Source organism: Centropristis striata, chromosome 13 (assembly GCF_030273125.1).
Source record: "Centropristis striata isolate RG_2023a ecotype Rhode Island chromosome 13, C.striata_1.0, whole genome shotgun sequence".
Lineage (NCBI taxonomy): Eukaryota > Metazoa > Chordata > Actinopteri > Perciformes > Serranidae > Centropristis > Centropristis striata.
The window spans coordinates 3,895,624-3,913,970 of record NC_081529.1 but is presented as its reverse complement, the minus strand read 5'-3'; the positions used below and the strand labels follow the sequence as shown (position 1 = coordinate 3,913,970).

At 37.8% G+C, this 18,347-nt stretch overlaps 1 protein-coding gene across 1 annotated transcript in view; it reads left to right on the top strand.

Annotated features, from left to right (window-relative positions):
• Nucleotides 1–12,642: 12,642 nt before the first annotated feature.
• The window catches only part of LOC131982901 (alpha-1,6-mannosylglycoprotein 6-beta-N-acetylglucosaminyltransferase B), a 104,962-nt gene continuing 99,257 nt past the window's right edge, over nt 12,643–18,347 (top strand). The window contains exons 1-2 of the mRNA XM_059347494.1: nt 12,643–13,069; nt 14,776–14,888. Of these exons, the coding sequence (XP_059203477.1) occupies nt 13,002–13,069; nt 14,776–14,888 (181 nt within the window). The 5' untranslated portion in view covers nt 12,643–13,001. The remainder of the gene's footprint in view (nt 13,070–14,775; nt 14,889–18,347) is intronic.

Genomic DNA, 18,347 nt, shown 5'->3' with positions numbered 1-18,347 from the left:
TCATCTCTTTCATCTAGATTGAAATCAATATTTATCACATTAGATGAAGCAGATAAAAGCCAAACACAGACAGTTAACTGCACAAAACAAGTTTACTCACCATGCACACACACAGCTAAGAAGTGTCTTTCATCCAGTGTAGATTTCTATGGAGTTAAAGTTTAGGTGCTTGTGCTCAAGAGGATTGATTGTGGGGAAAAAACATGCACTGAGTCAACCTCATGTCATGTGGTGTCGGGTTTTTACTCGAGCAGGACTAGACATGCCCTGGAATGAAAGGCTTCTGAGGAACAGAGAGTAGGAGTGAAACTTTTGTTTCCCTTTGGCTTCATATCAACATGATCTCACAGAAATCCGTGCCAGTTAATGACAGTCATATCCCGTGACTATTCCAACATACAAAGTGATTATGTACATTCACTGAGTGAAGATTTAGAAAATAAAACATATATTTCTCGCTAGAAATGTGATCAAAATCCATTTTTATGCAGAAACGAAGTCAAAGTATTATTTTTTTCACTAAAAATGAGAGAACTGTCCGCCATGTTTTTTGTTCTGACCGCCGGGACCTTGAAAGTCACGTGACTTGGAACAAACCAATAGGAAAAAATATCCATGGAATAGTCACGGGACATGACTGTCATTAACTTGCATTGTAGCGAAATCCGTGTCAGTTTCACGGAAATTTGAGCGATTCCGTGGCTATTCCACGGATTTTGAGTTAAGCAAAATCCGTGGCTATTTCACGGATTTCTGTGAGACCAGGTTGCTTCATATACCCCTCAAGACCTTTATTTTGATACTCACAGTCCACTACATGCAGATTTTATTTTGCAAAGTGGCAAAAAAATTTGTTTTTATTATTGATATGTAGATCTTTTCTCAAGTTAACGCTTAATTCTGCCTGAGAACTTTATTATTTTATCATATTATCTTAATAGGTCATAGTCATATTTTAGCAAATATACATGTGTTATTATTCTGTTTTCTTCCCCTTTACTCCAAAGGATAAAAATCATACTTATTTATTCACTGAAAATCATTTGTTTTCCTTCACTTCTAAAACCCAGAGGCCACATGAATATATTTTATGAGGTTTTCTCGGTCAGTGTTGGCGTTTCCATCAGAATCTGACCTTTGCCCCCACTGTGCAGTGTTTGCTATCTGACAGTAGGAGTTCAATTTGGCAGTTTCCATCAGTAAAAATGAGATCATTGTTTTCTCTTCAGAAAGTGTGATTTTAGTGTTCGAGGCGCCTTAAACTCGATGATTCATATATGTCAGAAACACCAGCAAAAATAGCTTCTATATTAGATATTTGTTTGTTTTTTTGGATTTCTTGCTGAAGCTGTCATTTACAATTACCTATTGACATGACTTTTTATGTGCAGATCCTTTATTTGGGTTTTTGGGACTACAATAGTGTAAATGCTTCTTTTTTTAATCACCCATTTATGATTTAAACCTCTCTGAATCTGACTAGAACACGTGCCAAAGATAAAGATTTTACTCTGGATATGAATTTACAGACTACATTAAATAGCATCAGCTGTATGGAAGACCAAGACTGTTTATTTTGGTCTATTAGAATGACATACATCTCTCTTGGCCCTATTGTAAGAGTCGTTCTGTACACCAGTTTATTTATTTAAGATTTATAGAAGATTGTGAAAGTTTATATTATGCCTCGTCTTTGACTCACTTGTGTCTGAGATGCCAAAAAGGTGTGACTCACTGCTGGGAGTGCTGGGAAAACTTCAGATTGACGTAATAGCAGCTTTTGTGCATTTGAGTTTAAATCTCCATTATCTAGATCTATCTATTGTTTGTTCAAGGGCAGGATTTGCTGCGGAATGACTTTTTAGCTGAATGTTGCTGAGTCGTCGCAGTTTGGCCTGGAATTTAGTTTTAATGCCAAAAGAACAAACAGAGTAGGCTGTAATTGAATAAATAAAAGACAAGAATAAGAGGCTGATTTTAACAATCCTGCTGCTCCTGCACACTAGTTACACATTTCTTGGTGCTGTGCGGATAGAAAATCTGATATTTTTGTGCAGTAAATAATTCATATAAATCATTATTATGCCTCTCTATATATCACAGCAACAATTGCTCTAGAGATGTATTGGATTTGACATTACTTTCACCCTCTACATTTTAAAACTACATAGGGCCCACCCACATTGTGAAAGATTGTGAGAAAGAGCTGTACAGCGTGTGGAGAAATGTGATTATATCAGCTAGAAACAGAAAATATATCTGTCCAGGCATCTCCAAATACCTCAGAGGCAAGCATGAAATTACACGTTACTCTTTCCCGCAATGAGAAATACGCATTCTTAACTTGTATTGTTTATTCACGAAGAGGCCAAGTTGGGTCACATTTCAATTTACTTGGTAGATTTTTTTCCCCCGAATGAGTTCACGTTTTAAAGTATAGCTTACATCTGGCATCTGACCATAACTCCCAATGAGCCTATTCATCTGGATAATAACACCTGATCCCTGGGACTTTGTGTGCACACCTGTTATTGAAATTATGATCACAAATACAGTGCATTCACAAACGAGACATTTGCAGTTTGAGACAAGCACATATTCTGTGTCTAGTGCTTTATTAATACCCAGAGGGGAGAATCTTTCTGATGGAGGAAAAATTGGCAGGAATAATCCTAATAACTGCCAGCAGGTTAAAGTAGCTGTAATAGGATATGAGGGAGCAGCAGAAGAGAATCTGGCACTGAGGACACCTGGTGGACAGGTGAGGGATGACCTGACAATTACAGCTGGACAAAGACAGAACCAGGCGGCAACCTCCGGGTCTGAGCAGGGAGGCAAACCAGGAAGTGCTTTAAGCTGCATTCTACCAAAAATACCAATGGGGTTGCAGAAGCATTTCAGTCCTATTTGTCTCAATACAAAATGGGAAAACTTCTCACTTGATTTATTACCTCAGAATTTTTTTCGGACTCTATGGTCTCATTTGCTAGTAAAAATATTCTTCAAGACAATGTAATGTTAATAGTGTAAATAATGGACCCATTAAGGAGGAAATAGATGATAAATGGACCTTTGATTGACAGTTTGATTGACAGTTGGCTAACAAGACGAGCCGTCATCAGGAGAGAAGAAAAGCAATGCGTATCCACGGCAACGTGTCAATAAAGTAAAAAAAAAAAGGGACATTTACCGGTTTTGTCTCATAATTTTGACCCTTTCACACTATATTTTCATTTAATTTGAACATTTTGTTCATTAAAAATGTCTTGTTCGGCCTTTGGTTGGACTAATAGACACTCCAAGGAGTCGCTGTTCATTATTTCAGGTAAGTAACGTACATTTTGTTTTTCTGCTCGCCAAAATGAACATCCCAGTTAATGTTAACATGAATTAGCAGCAACTTCTCTCAGTCAGGTTGCTGGTGTAGAAAGGCGTGTAGTGCAGCGTTGTCAGTGATCAGATCCCTCTCGCTCATCCGTAGTCCAAATATGGTCGGCTCCCATTTCCTGAAAACAAGATGGCAACATATGACAAGAAAGATGGCAATGAGTGTAACCCTGAACTCAATGCTTCAAACGTGCAGTCCACAAACCAAGGGATGACCTCACAGTCACTACGTCCATTACTTATATACAACAGTAGTTCTCAACATTTTTGAGTCGCGACCCCCAATTTAACATGCATGTTGTCCGTGACCCTCGCTCACTGAACACAATCTCACACGCACAGTTCAGATCACCCAAAACAGAAACAAAATGACCAAAAAAAGGAAACAAAATGACCAAAAAAGACACTAAATTATTAAAAAAAGACACAAAATGACTAAAAAAGACACAAAATGACCAAAAAAAGACACAAAATGACCAAAAAAAGACACAAAAAGACAAAAAAACAACACAAAATGACAAAAAAGGAAACAAAATGACCAAAAAAGACACAAAATGACCAAAAAAGACACAAAATTATTTTAAAAAGACACAAAATGACCAAAAAAGACACAAAATTATTTAAAAAAGACACAAAATGACCAAAAAAAGACTAAATTACCATAAAAAGACACAAAATTACCAAAAAAGACAAAAAAACAACAACACAAAATGACAAAAAAGACATTAAATTACCAAAAAGACTAAAACACATGAACACTTTAACACAGTGGAGACAGAGCTGACTTCCAAAATGATTTGGCGACCCCCAGAAATCATCTCGCGACCCCAATTGGGGTCGGGACCCCAAGGTTGAGAATAGCTGATATACAGTATATGAGACAGACAGTGGTGGAAAGTGGTATGATGTGAAAGTGCAATATACAACTCTTAAAAGTTAGAAGACTGTTTTTAGATACGTGTGAGAGTTGAAAGCAGCGCTGCTCAGTGTTGCTCAGCGTGGGATCATTGTCAATGTGTTCCTCTCAGGTGAAAGACCTGATCAGCTCTGAACCTCCAGGAGACGTTTCCTTTGATGTGTCAGGATCTTATCTGTACAAAAGAAATGACTATTTCAGACTGCCAGCACTGATCTGCAAAATGATTGGGGGAAGAAAGAAACTGAAACTGGTTCTATTTCCTCAAGAGTACGGCATGGAGGTTGATCACACAGGTGCAGTCTTACAAACCTTATATTTTTCAAAGTGCTTTTCAGTTATCTATTTAAAAAGTTCAGCATTTTCACTTGACAGGATGCATTTAAACTTGATTATGATATGGTTTAAATCACATTGATACACTCAGATTAATTTAATCCTTACATTTCCTCATCTTATCTTTGAATTAAATGCCATGTGATGTCAGATAAATCCACTTTAAAGAGTTCAGGTGTGTGCAGTGACTTTGAAGGTTTTTCTCCAGACATCTTAGGGACAGATGCTGCACAGCCTGAGGCCTAACCCTCCATCCTAATTGGATATAAGGCTCCAGGTGCTCTCATCTCTCGCCACTTTGCTTCTGGTGACAGTTACCTGCAAGCAGTGTCGTACCATAGGGATGAACTGTGATGTCCTCCAATACACTGAGATTATTCCTCTAAGTCAGGGGTTCCCAAAGTGTGGTGCGTGGACCCCTGGGGGTGCACGGGCTGCTGCTAGGGGGTGCACGAGATGAAAAATATAATGGCGGTCTGATAATTACACAATTAAATTTTTTCCCCCACACAATAAAGAAGTGTAAATACACATTTCCTTTGTAAAATGTAAAATCAAAAACTGTAATATAAATTAATAAATAACTGCAGGCTATTCATAATGCACTTCATCTTAAAATGAAGCGTAGAAGAAGTTATCTTCTTCCATTTTCCCAGCCTGTGTTATGATGACGGGTTGTTTAGCTCCACGCTCATTTAAACTTGCTGCAATTTTTGTTCAACGCGGCTCAAAATATTATAACATTTTCCCAACTTATGTGCTTTCTGCCTCTGATCCTGAGCCTGTCATCATCCTCTTTGCTCTTAAAAGTGGAAGCTTGTGCATCACTTTGTTGCATTATATTGAAACTGTGTTCAGGTTAATTCAAATGTGAGAGCTCATTGTTGTGATCGTGATTATTTTATTATATGTGTTCTCATTTGAGCATGATTAAACATGCCGCCTTCAATATGGCTATAAAAAAGCTTATTGCATTTTGTTTTTTTTGAAGGTGTGGGGGATTGGGGGTGCGTCAACACGGTTGGGACATAGAAGGGGGTGCACGGCTAAAAAAGTTTGGGAACCGCTGCTCTAAGTACTTTAAACATGACATAGTCTTCGCCCATTAAATTCATCATGTGGTTGCATGTTTGGATCCAGATCATGTTTAATTTTGCACTGTTAAAAGCGTCAGTGCTACTTGTGTTTTGCTTTTATCCTCACCGCTAATACTCCAGTGTTAATGATAAATAATCCAGTTTATAGTGTTAAATATAGTACAAATTAAGTATTTATCTCTGAGTAATTAGTAAAAAACTACATGCTGCACTCAAAAAATAACTCATTGGATGAACTCAATTAAATTGTGGGCAGAATTTCCATCCAACAAATATATGTAGCCCAAACTCAAAACAAGTGCATCGATGCAATATAATGTATTTGAGTTAATGTAGCTCACTTTTTTTTTTTTTTTTTTTTACATTTGGTCGAACTCAAATTAAAAACATGTATGTATTGTATTTAAATTGAGTTACCTCAACTTATTTATGTCAAGAAGAGCTAAAATAAGGAAATTGTGTTCGTTCAACCTAAAAACATAGAATTGGAAAACTGAAACTCATTCTTTTTGGGTTGAAGGGAAGGACAGGAGAGTAAATTTATACATTTTAGGTTACACTTCTTAAACTACTTTTGATTTGATTTTAATTGATATATTTTCATTAGATAAACAATACATTAATGTGTGACATCTAAGAAGGGCTTGAATCATTTTTTTGAGTGTGTGACCCCTGGCGAGCAGTCAGACAAAACTCCCCAAAAACTTGAACTGGGATTTTTTCGAAAATATCCAAATTATATATGTCTCCAGCTTTTCTGCAAAGTTTGCCTGTAACGCTAAGATCTGTCACAAAAAGTGATCTCATACCTGTATTTATAAGTCCTCCATTTTGACAGATGCACCTGATTTTGTGCAGGCTGGTGTGAAGATGGCGAAGAAAATCTCAGAAACTCTGAAAGTTACTTGTGAGGTGTTGCTCTGCAGGTACAGTCCCTGATGCACACACATCTTCATACCCTGGCTGTGTCACTGTGTTGATTGAAGAGGACATTTTAAATATTAATCAATCTTATATATAGTATGGCAGTTCATATTCTGATAAATTATTATGTAAGTGTGAAAGCCTCTGCAGAGGGAGACATAAAGCTGCACTTTAGTCTCTAATGCATCCCAATCTTGATGGAGGTTTATAAATGAACATTAAGACGATCGCTACATTTTCAGCACATTAGAGCGTCACAAGTGCTGTGCCATCACATTAATGGTGCTGGACACTTATGGCAGTGTAAAGCAGGTTATCTATCTTATGTACGGTCAAAAGTCAGCTGAGATAACTCATCATGTGCAGCTGGTGAGTGCAGCAGGCGTAAGAGAGGAAAAATTAAGGAATTTAAATCAAATCATATCTTTTTATGTTTCCATTGTTGGAGTCAGTCAGCCAGAAATCAGTGCAGCTCAGTTGGAGACTGGCATTTAATTGCAGTTTTTAAAAAAATGGCAGCTGGTTTCTCTACTTGTAACATGTTGAATGATGTGGTTTGACAGCTATTTAGAAGAGTGAAATACGACTTAATGTGGAAGTTAAAGAAATGTACCATAATTTAACCACCTTGCTATGAACTATGATCTAATGCTACAGCAGTGTGGTAAAGCTAGCTACTCTGAGATATGCTACTTCTGTAATTACCAGGGGGTAGCTGGGAAGACTGTGGGGTCAGCTAGCTAATTTTAGTTAAATAAAGACTTAATCTGATAACTAAGACAAGATAAGATTTTTCAAACTAGTAGCTGCTACTAGTAACACAGTAGCCTAGTTGACACAGTTGGCACTAACTGCTAGCTATAAATAATAAATAAACAATGCAAATAGGTAACTAGCAAGAAAATTATTGAAATAGTTAAAGGTAATGGCTAAGCAAAACAGTTAGCTTAATTATAAGTTAAACTAATTATTAAATGGTTGAAATAGTTAGCTAAAAGTAATGGATACATTGTTTAATTTGATTAATGAATTGTTTAATTTAAACATACTGCATAAGTTGTTTAAATTGTCAGTTAAAAGTAATGGATAAATGGTTTAAATTGCCAGTTAAAAGTAATGGATAAATGGTTTGAATTGTCAGTTAAAAGTAATGGATAAATGGTTTAAATTGTCAGTTAAAAGTAATGGATAAATAGTTTAAATTGCCAGTTAAAAGTAATGGATAAATGGTTTAAATTGTCAGTTAAAAGTAATGGATAAATGGTTTAAATTGCCAGTTAAAAGTAATGGTTAAATGGTTTGAATTGTCAGTTAAAAGTAATGGATAAATGGTTTAAATTGTCAGTTAAAAGTAATGGTTAAATGGTTTGAATTGTCAGTTAAAAGTAATGGATAAATGGTTTGAATTGTCAGTTAAAAGTAATGGATAAATGGTTTAAATTGTCAGTTAAAAGTAATGGATAAATAGTTTAAATTGCCAGTTAAAAGTAATGGATAAATGGTTTAAATTGTCAGTTAAAAGTAATGGATAAATGGTTTAAATTGCCAGTTAAAAGTAATGGATAAATGGTTTAAATTGTCAGTTAAAAGTAATGGATAAATAGTTTAAATTGCCAGTTAAAAGTAATGGATAAATGGTTTAAATTGTCAGTTAAAAGTAATGGATAAATGGTTTAAATTGCCAGTTAAAAGTAATGGTTAAATGGTTTGAATTGTCAGTTAAAAGTAATGGTTAAATGGTTTAAATTGTCAGTTAAAAGTAATCGATAAATGGATAAACCTTTAGCTTATGCCATGGTAGTAGCTAGAAAAAAATTACCAAATTAACCTAGTTAAAGAGTAACAATTAAGTTGTTTAAAAATAAATGTACCTCACAATAAAAGTTTGATATAATCAGCAGTCTTTCTGGATGTAACGAACCTAGTTAAATGGAACATAAAGTGGCACTTGAGTTATTCAGTAAGAGGCTATGAGGGTAATGATACATCAGAAGAGATTGGGAACCACTAAACACCAGAATATCAACTCTGTGAAAATATTTTATGTTAGTAATGTTACCCCAGGAGATAACTGTTTTACTGTTTGTCTTCTGATGGTCCCCTATCAAGCCAAACATGCTGGTATTTCCACCTGCTCTATTTTTACTTGCAGTTTTCAGGTTTTTAGACAATATTTCTTAAGCAAACTACTGTAAAATATTTCTTTTAGTTGACTTTGGGCGGTGGAGTCCAGAGAAAGACACTGGAGACAGGAAGATGTTTCTTTCTTCTAAAACTACTTCTCATTTGCCTTTCAGCTGCTTTGAGTGAAGTTCAGCAGAGAAGGAAAAGTTATGTGGGCTGAAGTATTGTGAAATGTCCTGCTTAGGATTCAGTTGCAGTATTTCTCCAGTGTTCCTGGCAGACAAACACTTCTACAAACACTCGATGTTCTACAGATTCAGTATAACTGGGTTTTACTTCTACTGTGATCAAAGCTACGATGCTTAGAGCTTTTGATTTTCCACCCAATTTGTAGCACATAAGCCTGCATTTTCCACTTCCTTTTCCCAGATGTACATTTCCCTGTTAGATGCAAATACAGTTTAGTATAAAGAGGATGCTTTTAAGAGTTGAGTTCTTTGTCCTTGGGCGTCTGCTTCTGAGAGTCCTCAGTAAAGCAGAGGGAGTCCAAACCAAACAGTGGGAGGGAGAAAGAAACTGCAGTGAGAGGAGATACTCGAGAGACAAGAAGATAGACAGAGACAATAGAGAGACTCCGACAGAGGCAGTCAGGAAGATAACAAATATCCGGGAGAGTGTAGTGGTGAAGAGGTCAACATGAAACAGGAAGATGGGAAGAGGAAGAACAAGAAGAAAAATAAAAACATCTCAAGACTGGAGGAAAGGCAGGAAAAGTACAGGGAAGGAGATGAAAAAGAGGACATGAAAGAGAAAAGTGTGAGAGGTATTCTGACAGGATGTTGCTCACAGTGTCCTTGGTCTCTTTAGGTGCCTTTTATATTAGTGATTCATCTTCTGATGGTTTGATTGCTTATCTACAGTGTTTTGCTCATTTGTGGGGGAAAAAAACTCCACACACATTCTTGTACTTCTGTCGTTGTGAGGACACTCAACAAAATGCATTTTGTAGCCCCTTACCCTAACCATCACAACTAAATGCCTAACACTAAGTGTAACAGTAAACTTAACACCAAGGCTTAACCCTCAATCAGGTCTTTGAAGAAGTGGGGACCAGCCAAAATGTCCTCACTTTCCAAGAATGTCCCCATTCTGGTGGTTAAAAATGTGTTACGGTCCTCACTATGTAGGCAGAACAAGAACACACACCTACACACACTGCTCTCAATTCAATTCAATTCAATTCAATTGGCTTTATTGGCATGACGTAACAATGTATATATTGCCAAAGCAAGCATCAGAAAAAAAGATAACAAGATAAGGAAAGCAATATTTACAATAAATTATTATATTTAAAAGAAAAGAAAAACTAATAACAATAAAAGAAAGCAATATTTGCAATCACTGAATTACAATCAACATATAATTTATACAATCTAACTGCTAGCTCTCTCTCTCTCTCTCTCTCTCTCTCAATTCAATTAAATTCAATTAAATTCAATTGGCTTTATTGGCATGACGTAACAATGTATATATTGCCAAAGCAAGCATCAGAAAAAAAGAAAACAAGATAAGGAAAGTAATATTTACATTACATTTCTCTCTCTCTCTCTCTCTCTCTCTCTCTCTCTCTCTCTCTCTCTCTCTCTCTCTCTCTCTCTCTCTCCAGTCCTGTAATGAGGCCCTGCAGATATAGTCAGATGAACCGGTCATGTTGTCATTTTACAGTAAGTGAATGTGAGCTGACCAGAGAAGCATTTTAAATCTCAGCCTGGGCTCGTAGTGTCGGCAGAGGAAGTCTCTCTGGGCTGCAGGCCAAAAGGCAAAAGTGGCAAGAAACAGAACCAAGGCCTGCCATAGTGAGAGTGAAAACTGTTTCCATGGCAGCAGAGGATGCTGCTGCTCGCTGTCCATTAGGCCAAAACTGGTTTGGCCCTGAACTGCTTTTTGGGTCAGTTGATTCCCACTCATTCCTTGATGGTTTTAATGTGGTACACCAGGTAACCAGAGGTCAAGCAACAAACAGTGAAACCAGTAATAACTGAGGGACTAAAAGAGAATGCACACATTTCATTAAATTGTTGTTGAGATATCCATAATAGCAACTGTGTTTTCAATTTCACAATCTTATAGGCATAATATGCAGGAGTTATCACTTCACTCACTGTTTTTAAACACAACATTCAAAGTTGGATGAAAGAAAGAGAAAGCAAACCCCAGAGTCACTCTTGGTTTGGAACAAGCTTTGTCTACTTGGTGTTTTGACTTATTATTTGCATTTTTACTAATTTTTTTGACACTTTGTCCACTATTTTTGGTGATGCCCCAGGAATGTCCCAAAATGAAAGGAAAATAGAAAATACAGGGAGGGAGCAGGGTCTCTGCAATAAATGGTCAAACACTTTAAGTGATGATTGAGAGGGATCATTTTGTGTGAGTCTATACATCCTTTAAAAACATTTTTTTTTTTTAAGGAAAATCTTTTATGGTGTACCTTTTTACTTTTCAATATTGCAATGAAATTCTCTTTTAAATGAAGTCAAAACTGATCAAGCCAACGTTTTAGTTATTTTCTCCACGGCAGACGTCTTTAATAGATCATGAAGTGTGACAAAATTACCTTTTTCCCTCGAGAGACATTTATCTATGAATAAAGATTAAAGACATTTTTTTCCCCCACGAAAATAGATGACTACCTTTAAATTCAGCAGAGCAGTCAGTGTATTCTGTGTTCAGTCCGCTGGGTGTCGCTGCTGAGCTGCTGTCTGCATGAAGAGTCCCGGCAGAGCTGTCCACGGTGCTGAAATGTGTCCCTGTGACCTAACAGGGAACAAAATACTGTACCATTTTAAACATGGTGCTGAATTTTACAAAACTGCACGTCACTGATGAGGATTATGTATTGATCTGTTTTGCTGACTCAATATGCCATTGGATCAGATCAGTTCATGTCATAATGAATAGTTCAGTGGCATTAATCTAGTACTGAGGAGGACTTATTGTATATTAGGTCTGTTATTACCCATTACCATATCCTGCTAACGCTGACATTAACTTCACTTGTCGCTAATATAATAAACTGATGTTTTTTTCTTGTTCTTGTGTGTAGGGGTTTGTCTAAACACAAAGCTGAAGAAATTTCACTCAGTCCAATAATATGGCTGAAAAGTGAGTATTTTTTAAAATAATATATCTAAATCATGTTTCTATTATTTCTTCTCATATATATATGTAAATGATATTTATAGTGTTTTTATCATATGTAAATTATACTTCTAGCTTTTCTTATCATATATCTTAATCATATTTCTATTTTTTTCCACATGGGAATACTGTTTTTGCAACTGCCTCCATTATAAGAAAGAAAACGAAAGAAAAACGTGGTCTAATGCGCCCAAATACTAAATATTGATAAGAAAATGTCTCAGAAATGACACGGAGCAGAATCAATTTGCAATCTATGGACTCATAACAAGTTGGAATTCAAATATATGCACACATACCCATTCAAATAAATATGGAAAACATTTAATAACACAGTGTTAGCAGGTTCTTATTCAAATATCCTGACATTGACTATTGTTATTTTCATGTGATCTTAAAATGTCTGGGCCTACTGTTAGATATCTGCTCAAAGTATGTCCGTTCCAAATTTCAAGCCTTTCAACCAATCAGAGCTCAATCAATGTTTTTATTATATAATTTTCCTTATCATTTAAAATGTAGTCTTTGGGCTCAAACGGGTTAAACACAGAGAATAATTGTTAGCTTTTAGTTTACGGTAAGAATCGTTAGATGGCGCTATCAGGAAACGAGCCACAGCGAAAGATCTCTTCACAATAAGAGACGAGTCAGTCAGAGCTTCATCCACTCAGAGGATTTCAGAGAACTCAGCAGTCATGTTTTAATGCACCTGGTGCATCTCCAACAGTGTTCGGGATACAATCAGAACTGATTAAAGTACAGTCACAGTTTTTATTTTAAATATTTTTCTTGTGCAGAACCGGAAAGCAGGTCTAAAAAGAGCCGCAGCTGCTGCAGGACGCACCGGCGGGATTCCCGCTGAAGTTGTTCAGCACAACACGGACAGCTGCCGGGCTGGGAAGTTGTCACGCACTGACTGTGTCAAACCTCGGGACTCTGGTGGTTGAAGTTATGGTTGTGACCAAACAGACTCGCACAATGTTAAGGAGACCCGGCGCTTTGTACGTGAGTGGAAAATGATTGCAGCCAGCAACGATCTTTTCATTATGGTGAGGAGATGTCTTCTCACTTTCAAACCATTCAGGTAAGAACATTTTCATCTTAAAACCCTTTCTGTCATCACTGACATATTAAATGAACCACACTGTCTGGCTGATTAGGCTACATGCTGCATTGTGTTTTTAAAAAAAATATTATTCTGCACCATAAAAATGAAAATAATCATCATGTAATTGAAATGAAAACAAGAAAAAGGTTGTTCTTTGATTGCCATGTCAATGTAAACATTTTATGCATTTTTTCTTTCTCTGCAAGACTTTGCAAGTTGAGGCTATTGGCTTTAATTGGAACATCAGGATGCCTGCTGTGCCATAATTAACGTTTGCTTACACAGCTAAAACTTTCACCAGCAGCAGCAGCTGGAGAGGAGTGAAAGCAACTCAACCATATATAAACTCATTAGAACTTCCCCGTTTGACCAGATAGGTTGTACACAAGCTCGAGGGCTCATTAGCATGAAGAAATTAGGAATCACCACAGTAGTGATGGTGTCCAAGCCAGTATGGTGAGTCAGTCTTTGAGGCGTAAAGTTCCCTGATGTTTTACAGCTTTCTGAGTGAATACAGCGGTGTTACACATTATTCTCTCCAGATCTGATTTAACATGCCAGTGCTCACATGCTGTACAGTTCAGTGGATGGTCTCACTGAAAAATCATTTACTTGTGTTTCTCACACAGCGTGCATGCTCCCCTGAACACCAAATTCCTGTTTTTTTCACATATTGGTTAGTAATATGGCACTATCACTCACTGGCTCTGGCTGAGTGACTACAGCCTCTGAGTTGTCAGTTTTCTGCCTTATAAAAATTCAAGCAAGCAAGCTGTGGTGTACAGAATAGAAGTGCGACAATCTGTCCTGCAGTTCCCCGCTATAAAAAAAGGATTGTTTCCAAACATTTTCTCAGCACGACTCCTGGAGCGAGCCAGAGGAGCCAGTTTTCAGCTAATCGCTCCAAAGCATTTGTTTTTCCAGAGCTTGAGAAACTTGTTTTGCTGTGTGTTCACTGTTCTCGCCAAAATGCAACCATTGGCCTGTAATTTAATGCTTTTATTTTGGATGCTAGCTCACTGAGCACAGTGTGATGCACAAAACTCATTCATGGAATGGTTCATTTGAGATGACACAGTCAAGCAAGTACACAATGCTTTTCTGTGGGTTGATTGCTACAATATGAACAAATATGGAACACACTCCACGAAGCCTAACAAAGGACTTAGAGCAGGGGTCTCAAACTCAAATTACCTGGGGGCCGCTGGAGACAGTATCAAAATGACAAAAAAAAAGACACAAAATGACCAAAAAAAGACACAAAATTATTTTTAAAAAGACACAAAATTATTTTTAAAAAGACACAAACTGACAGAAAAAGACACAAAATGACAGAAAAAAACTAACTTACTTAAAAAAGAAACAACATGACCAAAAAGAGACACAAAATGACCAAAAAAAGGACACAAAATTACTAAAAAAGTAATTAAAGGGACCTTCCACACACAACACGGTAGTGTGCCATTCATATAAAACTCATATTAAACTTTCATATCAAGGTGGGGGCCACAAAATATCGTCACAAGGGCCGCAATTGGCCCGCGGGCCGCGAGTTTGAGACCCCTGACTTAGAGTGATGTTGTCCCAAATGTCTTCTACTTTCACATCCTGGTCTTCTCTTTTCTCTTCTCACTAAGCTTGTGCCACTTCACCACCGTCTTGTCTCTGTCTATCTCCTGCAGGATCTTTGTGGTGGGGATTGGCTTCTTCAGCCTGTGTTTTCTAATGACGTCCCTCGGGGGCCAGTTCTCGGCCAAGAGACCAGGAGATTCCCCCTTCACGGTGCGCGCCGAAGGTAAGCCTGCAGTTACTGTACACGTCAGTTCTGCTTGGTTGCCTCTCACTACAGTGGCTGTGCCCCTGCGCTGGTAATGAACAGGCTGTGAACATGCTGAGAGCTTCGTGGGGTTTCCTTGATTGCAGCCAGGGGGCTGACAGACCGGCTCATCATGGATGCGTCGGGGGGTTCATGTCGCCCAGAGAGGCTCCATCTTCTTTTACTCCCGCTTTCATCTCTGCTCAGTGCTCACATGACCATGTTCCGACCCTCAGGAACTCTTTTTTTAGTAGTAGCACTGGTGGCTGAACATTAGTGGAGGCTGAGGTTATCGTTATTGTGAATCTTTATATGTTGGTTATGTTGACCTTGTGTATTTTCATGTAGTGCAGACACACTAAATGTATCATGTGGAGGAAGAAATTCCCCAGTGGTTTCCTCTTGTAAGCGCACTAAAGAAAAGTTATTACAAACGTGAAATACTCTGGCAAGGAAGATTTAAACCTTATCACAAGATGTATTCTGTTCATTTTCAACTTCATATTTGTGTTTCCAGGTTCTACTAGAAAATGTTTACATGCTTAAATGTTCAAAAAACACATTGTTTTTCTTATACTCTCTGTTAGGATATACCTCTATTCACCCTCACCCGAAGCGCTCTGTTTTCACGCCTGTCTCTTTAAATCTTCCTCCAAACAAAGCACAGTCTGCCCTAATTGGTCAGTGATTTCTGTTCTTCCACATCTGGGCTTTAATGACTTGGTGGGAGCAGCAGAGGCCCCACAATACTATTTTTTCCCGATACTTGAGTCACGATACAATATTATTGCGATTTTAAGCATTTTGCGATATGTTGAGCATTGCGATACAACATCTACTACTTCAGTCAGATACTTCAGTCTTTTTATTTCTCCACAATGAGAGTCAAACCCACAGACTGACCAACAAAGTATTCAGTCAAACTGAAATGAACTGATATCAGACATGTATGGGATTAGAACACTGACATAAATCGTGCACTCGCGAGCTATTTTGTATCCTGCATCTCTGCTCCCTAGAGCAATATTGCAGCCCGCGAGGAGGAAAACGCGATTTGCACGCGTGCGGATCCGCTCTCCTCCTTTCACTTTGTCCTAGTGGAGCTGCCGTACCTTGCTGTCTAATCAGCGAAGTCTAATCAGTGAAGTCTAATCAGCGAAGTCGCTCAACCAATCATATTCGGTACAATGGTGATTGGCATGTCGGCCCTGGCCCGCCCCCTTACTGACAAAAAACGCCCACTAAAAAAACACACGTGCAAAGCGTGTTTTTCTCCTCGCAGGCTGCAATATTGCTCGAGGGAGCAGAGATGCAGGATACAAAATAGCTTGCGAGTGATTTGCAAGTGCTCGAAAAAAATAATATGCGCGTGCGGATGTCTGATTTGCGCGTGCAAGGGTCTCATTACAAGTGCACGATTTATGTCAGCGTTCTAATCCCATAGACATGTATGGACGACAGCATTTTATCAAACTTTCCTCAACTTTAATCTTCACTGCTCTGAATTTTTTTTGAATGAAACATAAGTGGGCCCAATACGGCGTCTGGACAAACAAAAACGGCTAAAATACTGACGTATATAACATTATTTGGCGGCCATGAATCAATATAATATTGCCACGCAAAATATCACAATACTATGCTGTATCGATTTTTCCCCCACCTCTAGTAACTGCACTGTAGCAGCACTTGGTACCTATTTATAAACAGGACTATAGTTGTGACGTCACAAACTAACATATGTCCTGATGGCTCGTTAAAAGGCACAGTGACTGAATTACGGGTTGTGTGCATTTCTCATTGGATTGACCATTTCGATACTTTCAAAGTATTTATATAGCACCTAGATAGACACGACAGATATATCAGTTGACAGATATTATCCGCCGATATTGGCCTAACAAAGGCCTATCAGTATTAATGTATATGCTGTCCAATATGTGCCGTTATGGAAACTGTTTTTCCACAATATATAATGCAGTGATTTTTTAAAATTGAATGGTCAACAATTGAGTGACGCTGGACAGTAATGGTGTGTATTTAGCTATTTATTTTATTCCTGTTTATTCTTTGTTTTCTCAGTTATCATTTATTCAACTGGCTGACAATGTAATACATTTTTTGAAAAATTTATAATTTGCAGAGCGGGGAAAAATCGGTGCACAATCCACATAAAAAGGTTTGTTTTAATTCCAATTACATTTTTTATTATATTGGCCATGGTTATCGATTCATTTTTCCCTCTAAAATCAGTATCGGCATCGGTCTCAAAAATCCCATATCAGTCAGGCTCTCCACCTAGAACTGCTTTATGATAAAAAAAGATGTGGAAATCTCACTTTTTAAAATATAGGGCCTTTAAAAGGGAATGTATTGTACTAATACTATTAATATTATATGCAATATGTATAAGTAAAACCGTTCTAGAGCTGTTAAATGTGAAAGTGGTGCATTTTTCCTTAGTGACAGCTGTATGTTTCAGTTGGTCATCACAAAGCACAAGTGATCATGTTTTGGATATAGAACAGCATCTTTGATAACCAACTTTTTTTTTTTTTTTATAGATATATCTCATTTTAAAGCTCCAAATGGCCACTCAGATGTAGCCACCATCATTGACCGTGTCTTCCCATAGATCAAACAAATCAAAGCCATGAAATCAAAGCCAGAAAAAACAAATCCAAACAATTTGAGAGACAGCATCCCTGAGAGGAACTTGTTATCTTTCTCAGCACGTTCTCTGTGTTTGCGCTATGTGCCTCTGCATATAAACCACTACAGCACAAGCCATTTGGGAGAGTCAGTGTTAGCTTTTGGACTTTTGTCTCTCACCTTTTTTATCGCGCCTGGCACAATGTTGACACTGCATGTCATGCTCCGTGACGGATACCAGCTGGCACGGGGAAGAAGCAATGCAAATGAGGCGAGAGTAATTATTTCATCCCTCCTGAATAATACAGTCCATCTTTGAGCCAATCAGGGAACAGAGTGTTGTTTGTTGTGCAAGATGTGAAGTGTTGAGGATTTTTTTGACGGACTCACTTGAGTGATTGTACTTAGTTATTAAAATACTGGCTCACAGTTGAATCACTTCTTTGGCAGAATTAGAATGATTTTGAATAAAGTGTGGTAATGCAGGAGATGTTGTGGGGAGCTCTATCAGGTGTACTCATGGGAAACAATTTCAAGGCTCTCACCCATAAAATAGTATATGCAGAGCTGGTTTGGGGTGAAGGAGTGAGAAACAGAGGGGGGTGGAAGACAGAAGCGCTGTCTGATTAATTAACCACTCACAGTCAAGGGAAGGCATTCGGCCTCTACCTCATTAAACAAGCCTTGCTGCTAACCAGAGAATCCAGCTATGTAAATCATCAACCTGTATGTGTGTGTGTGTATTTGTGCACACGTGCACGTTTTAGGGATGAGGATTAGCTGCAC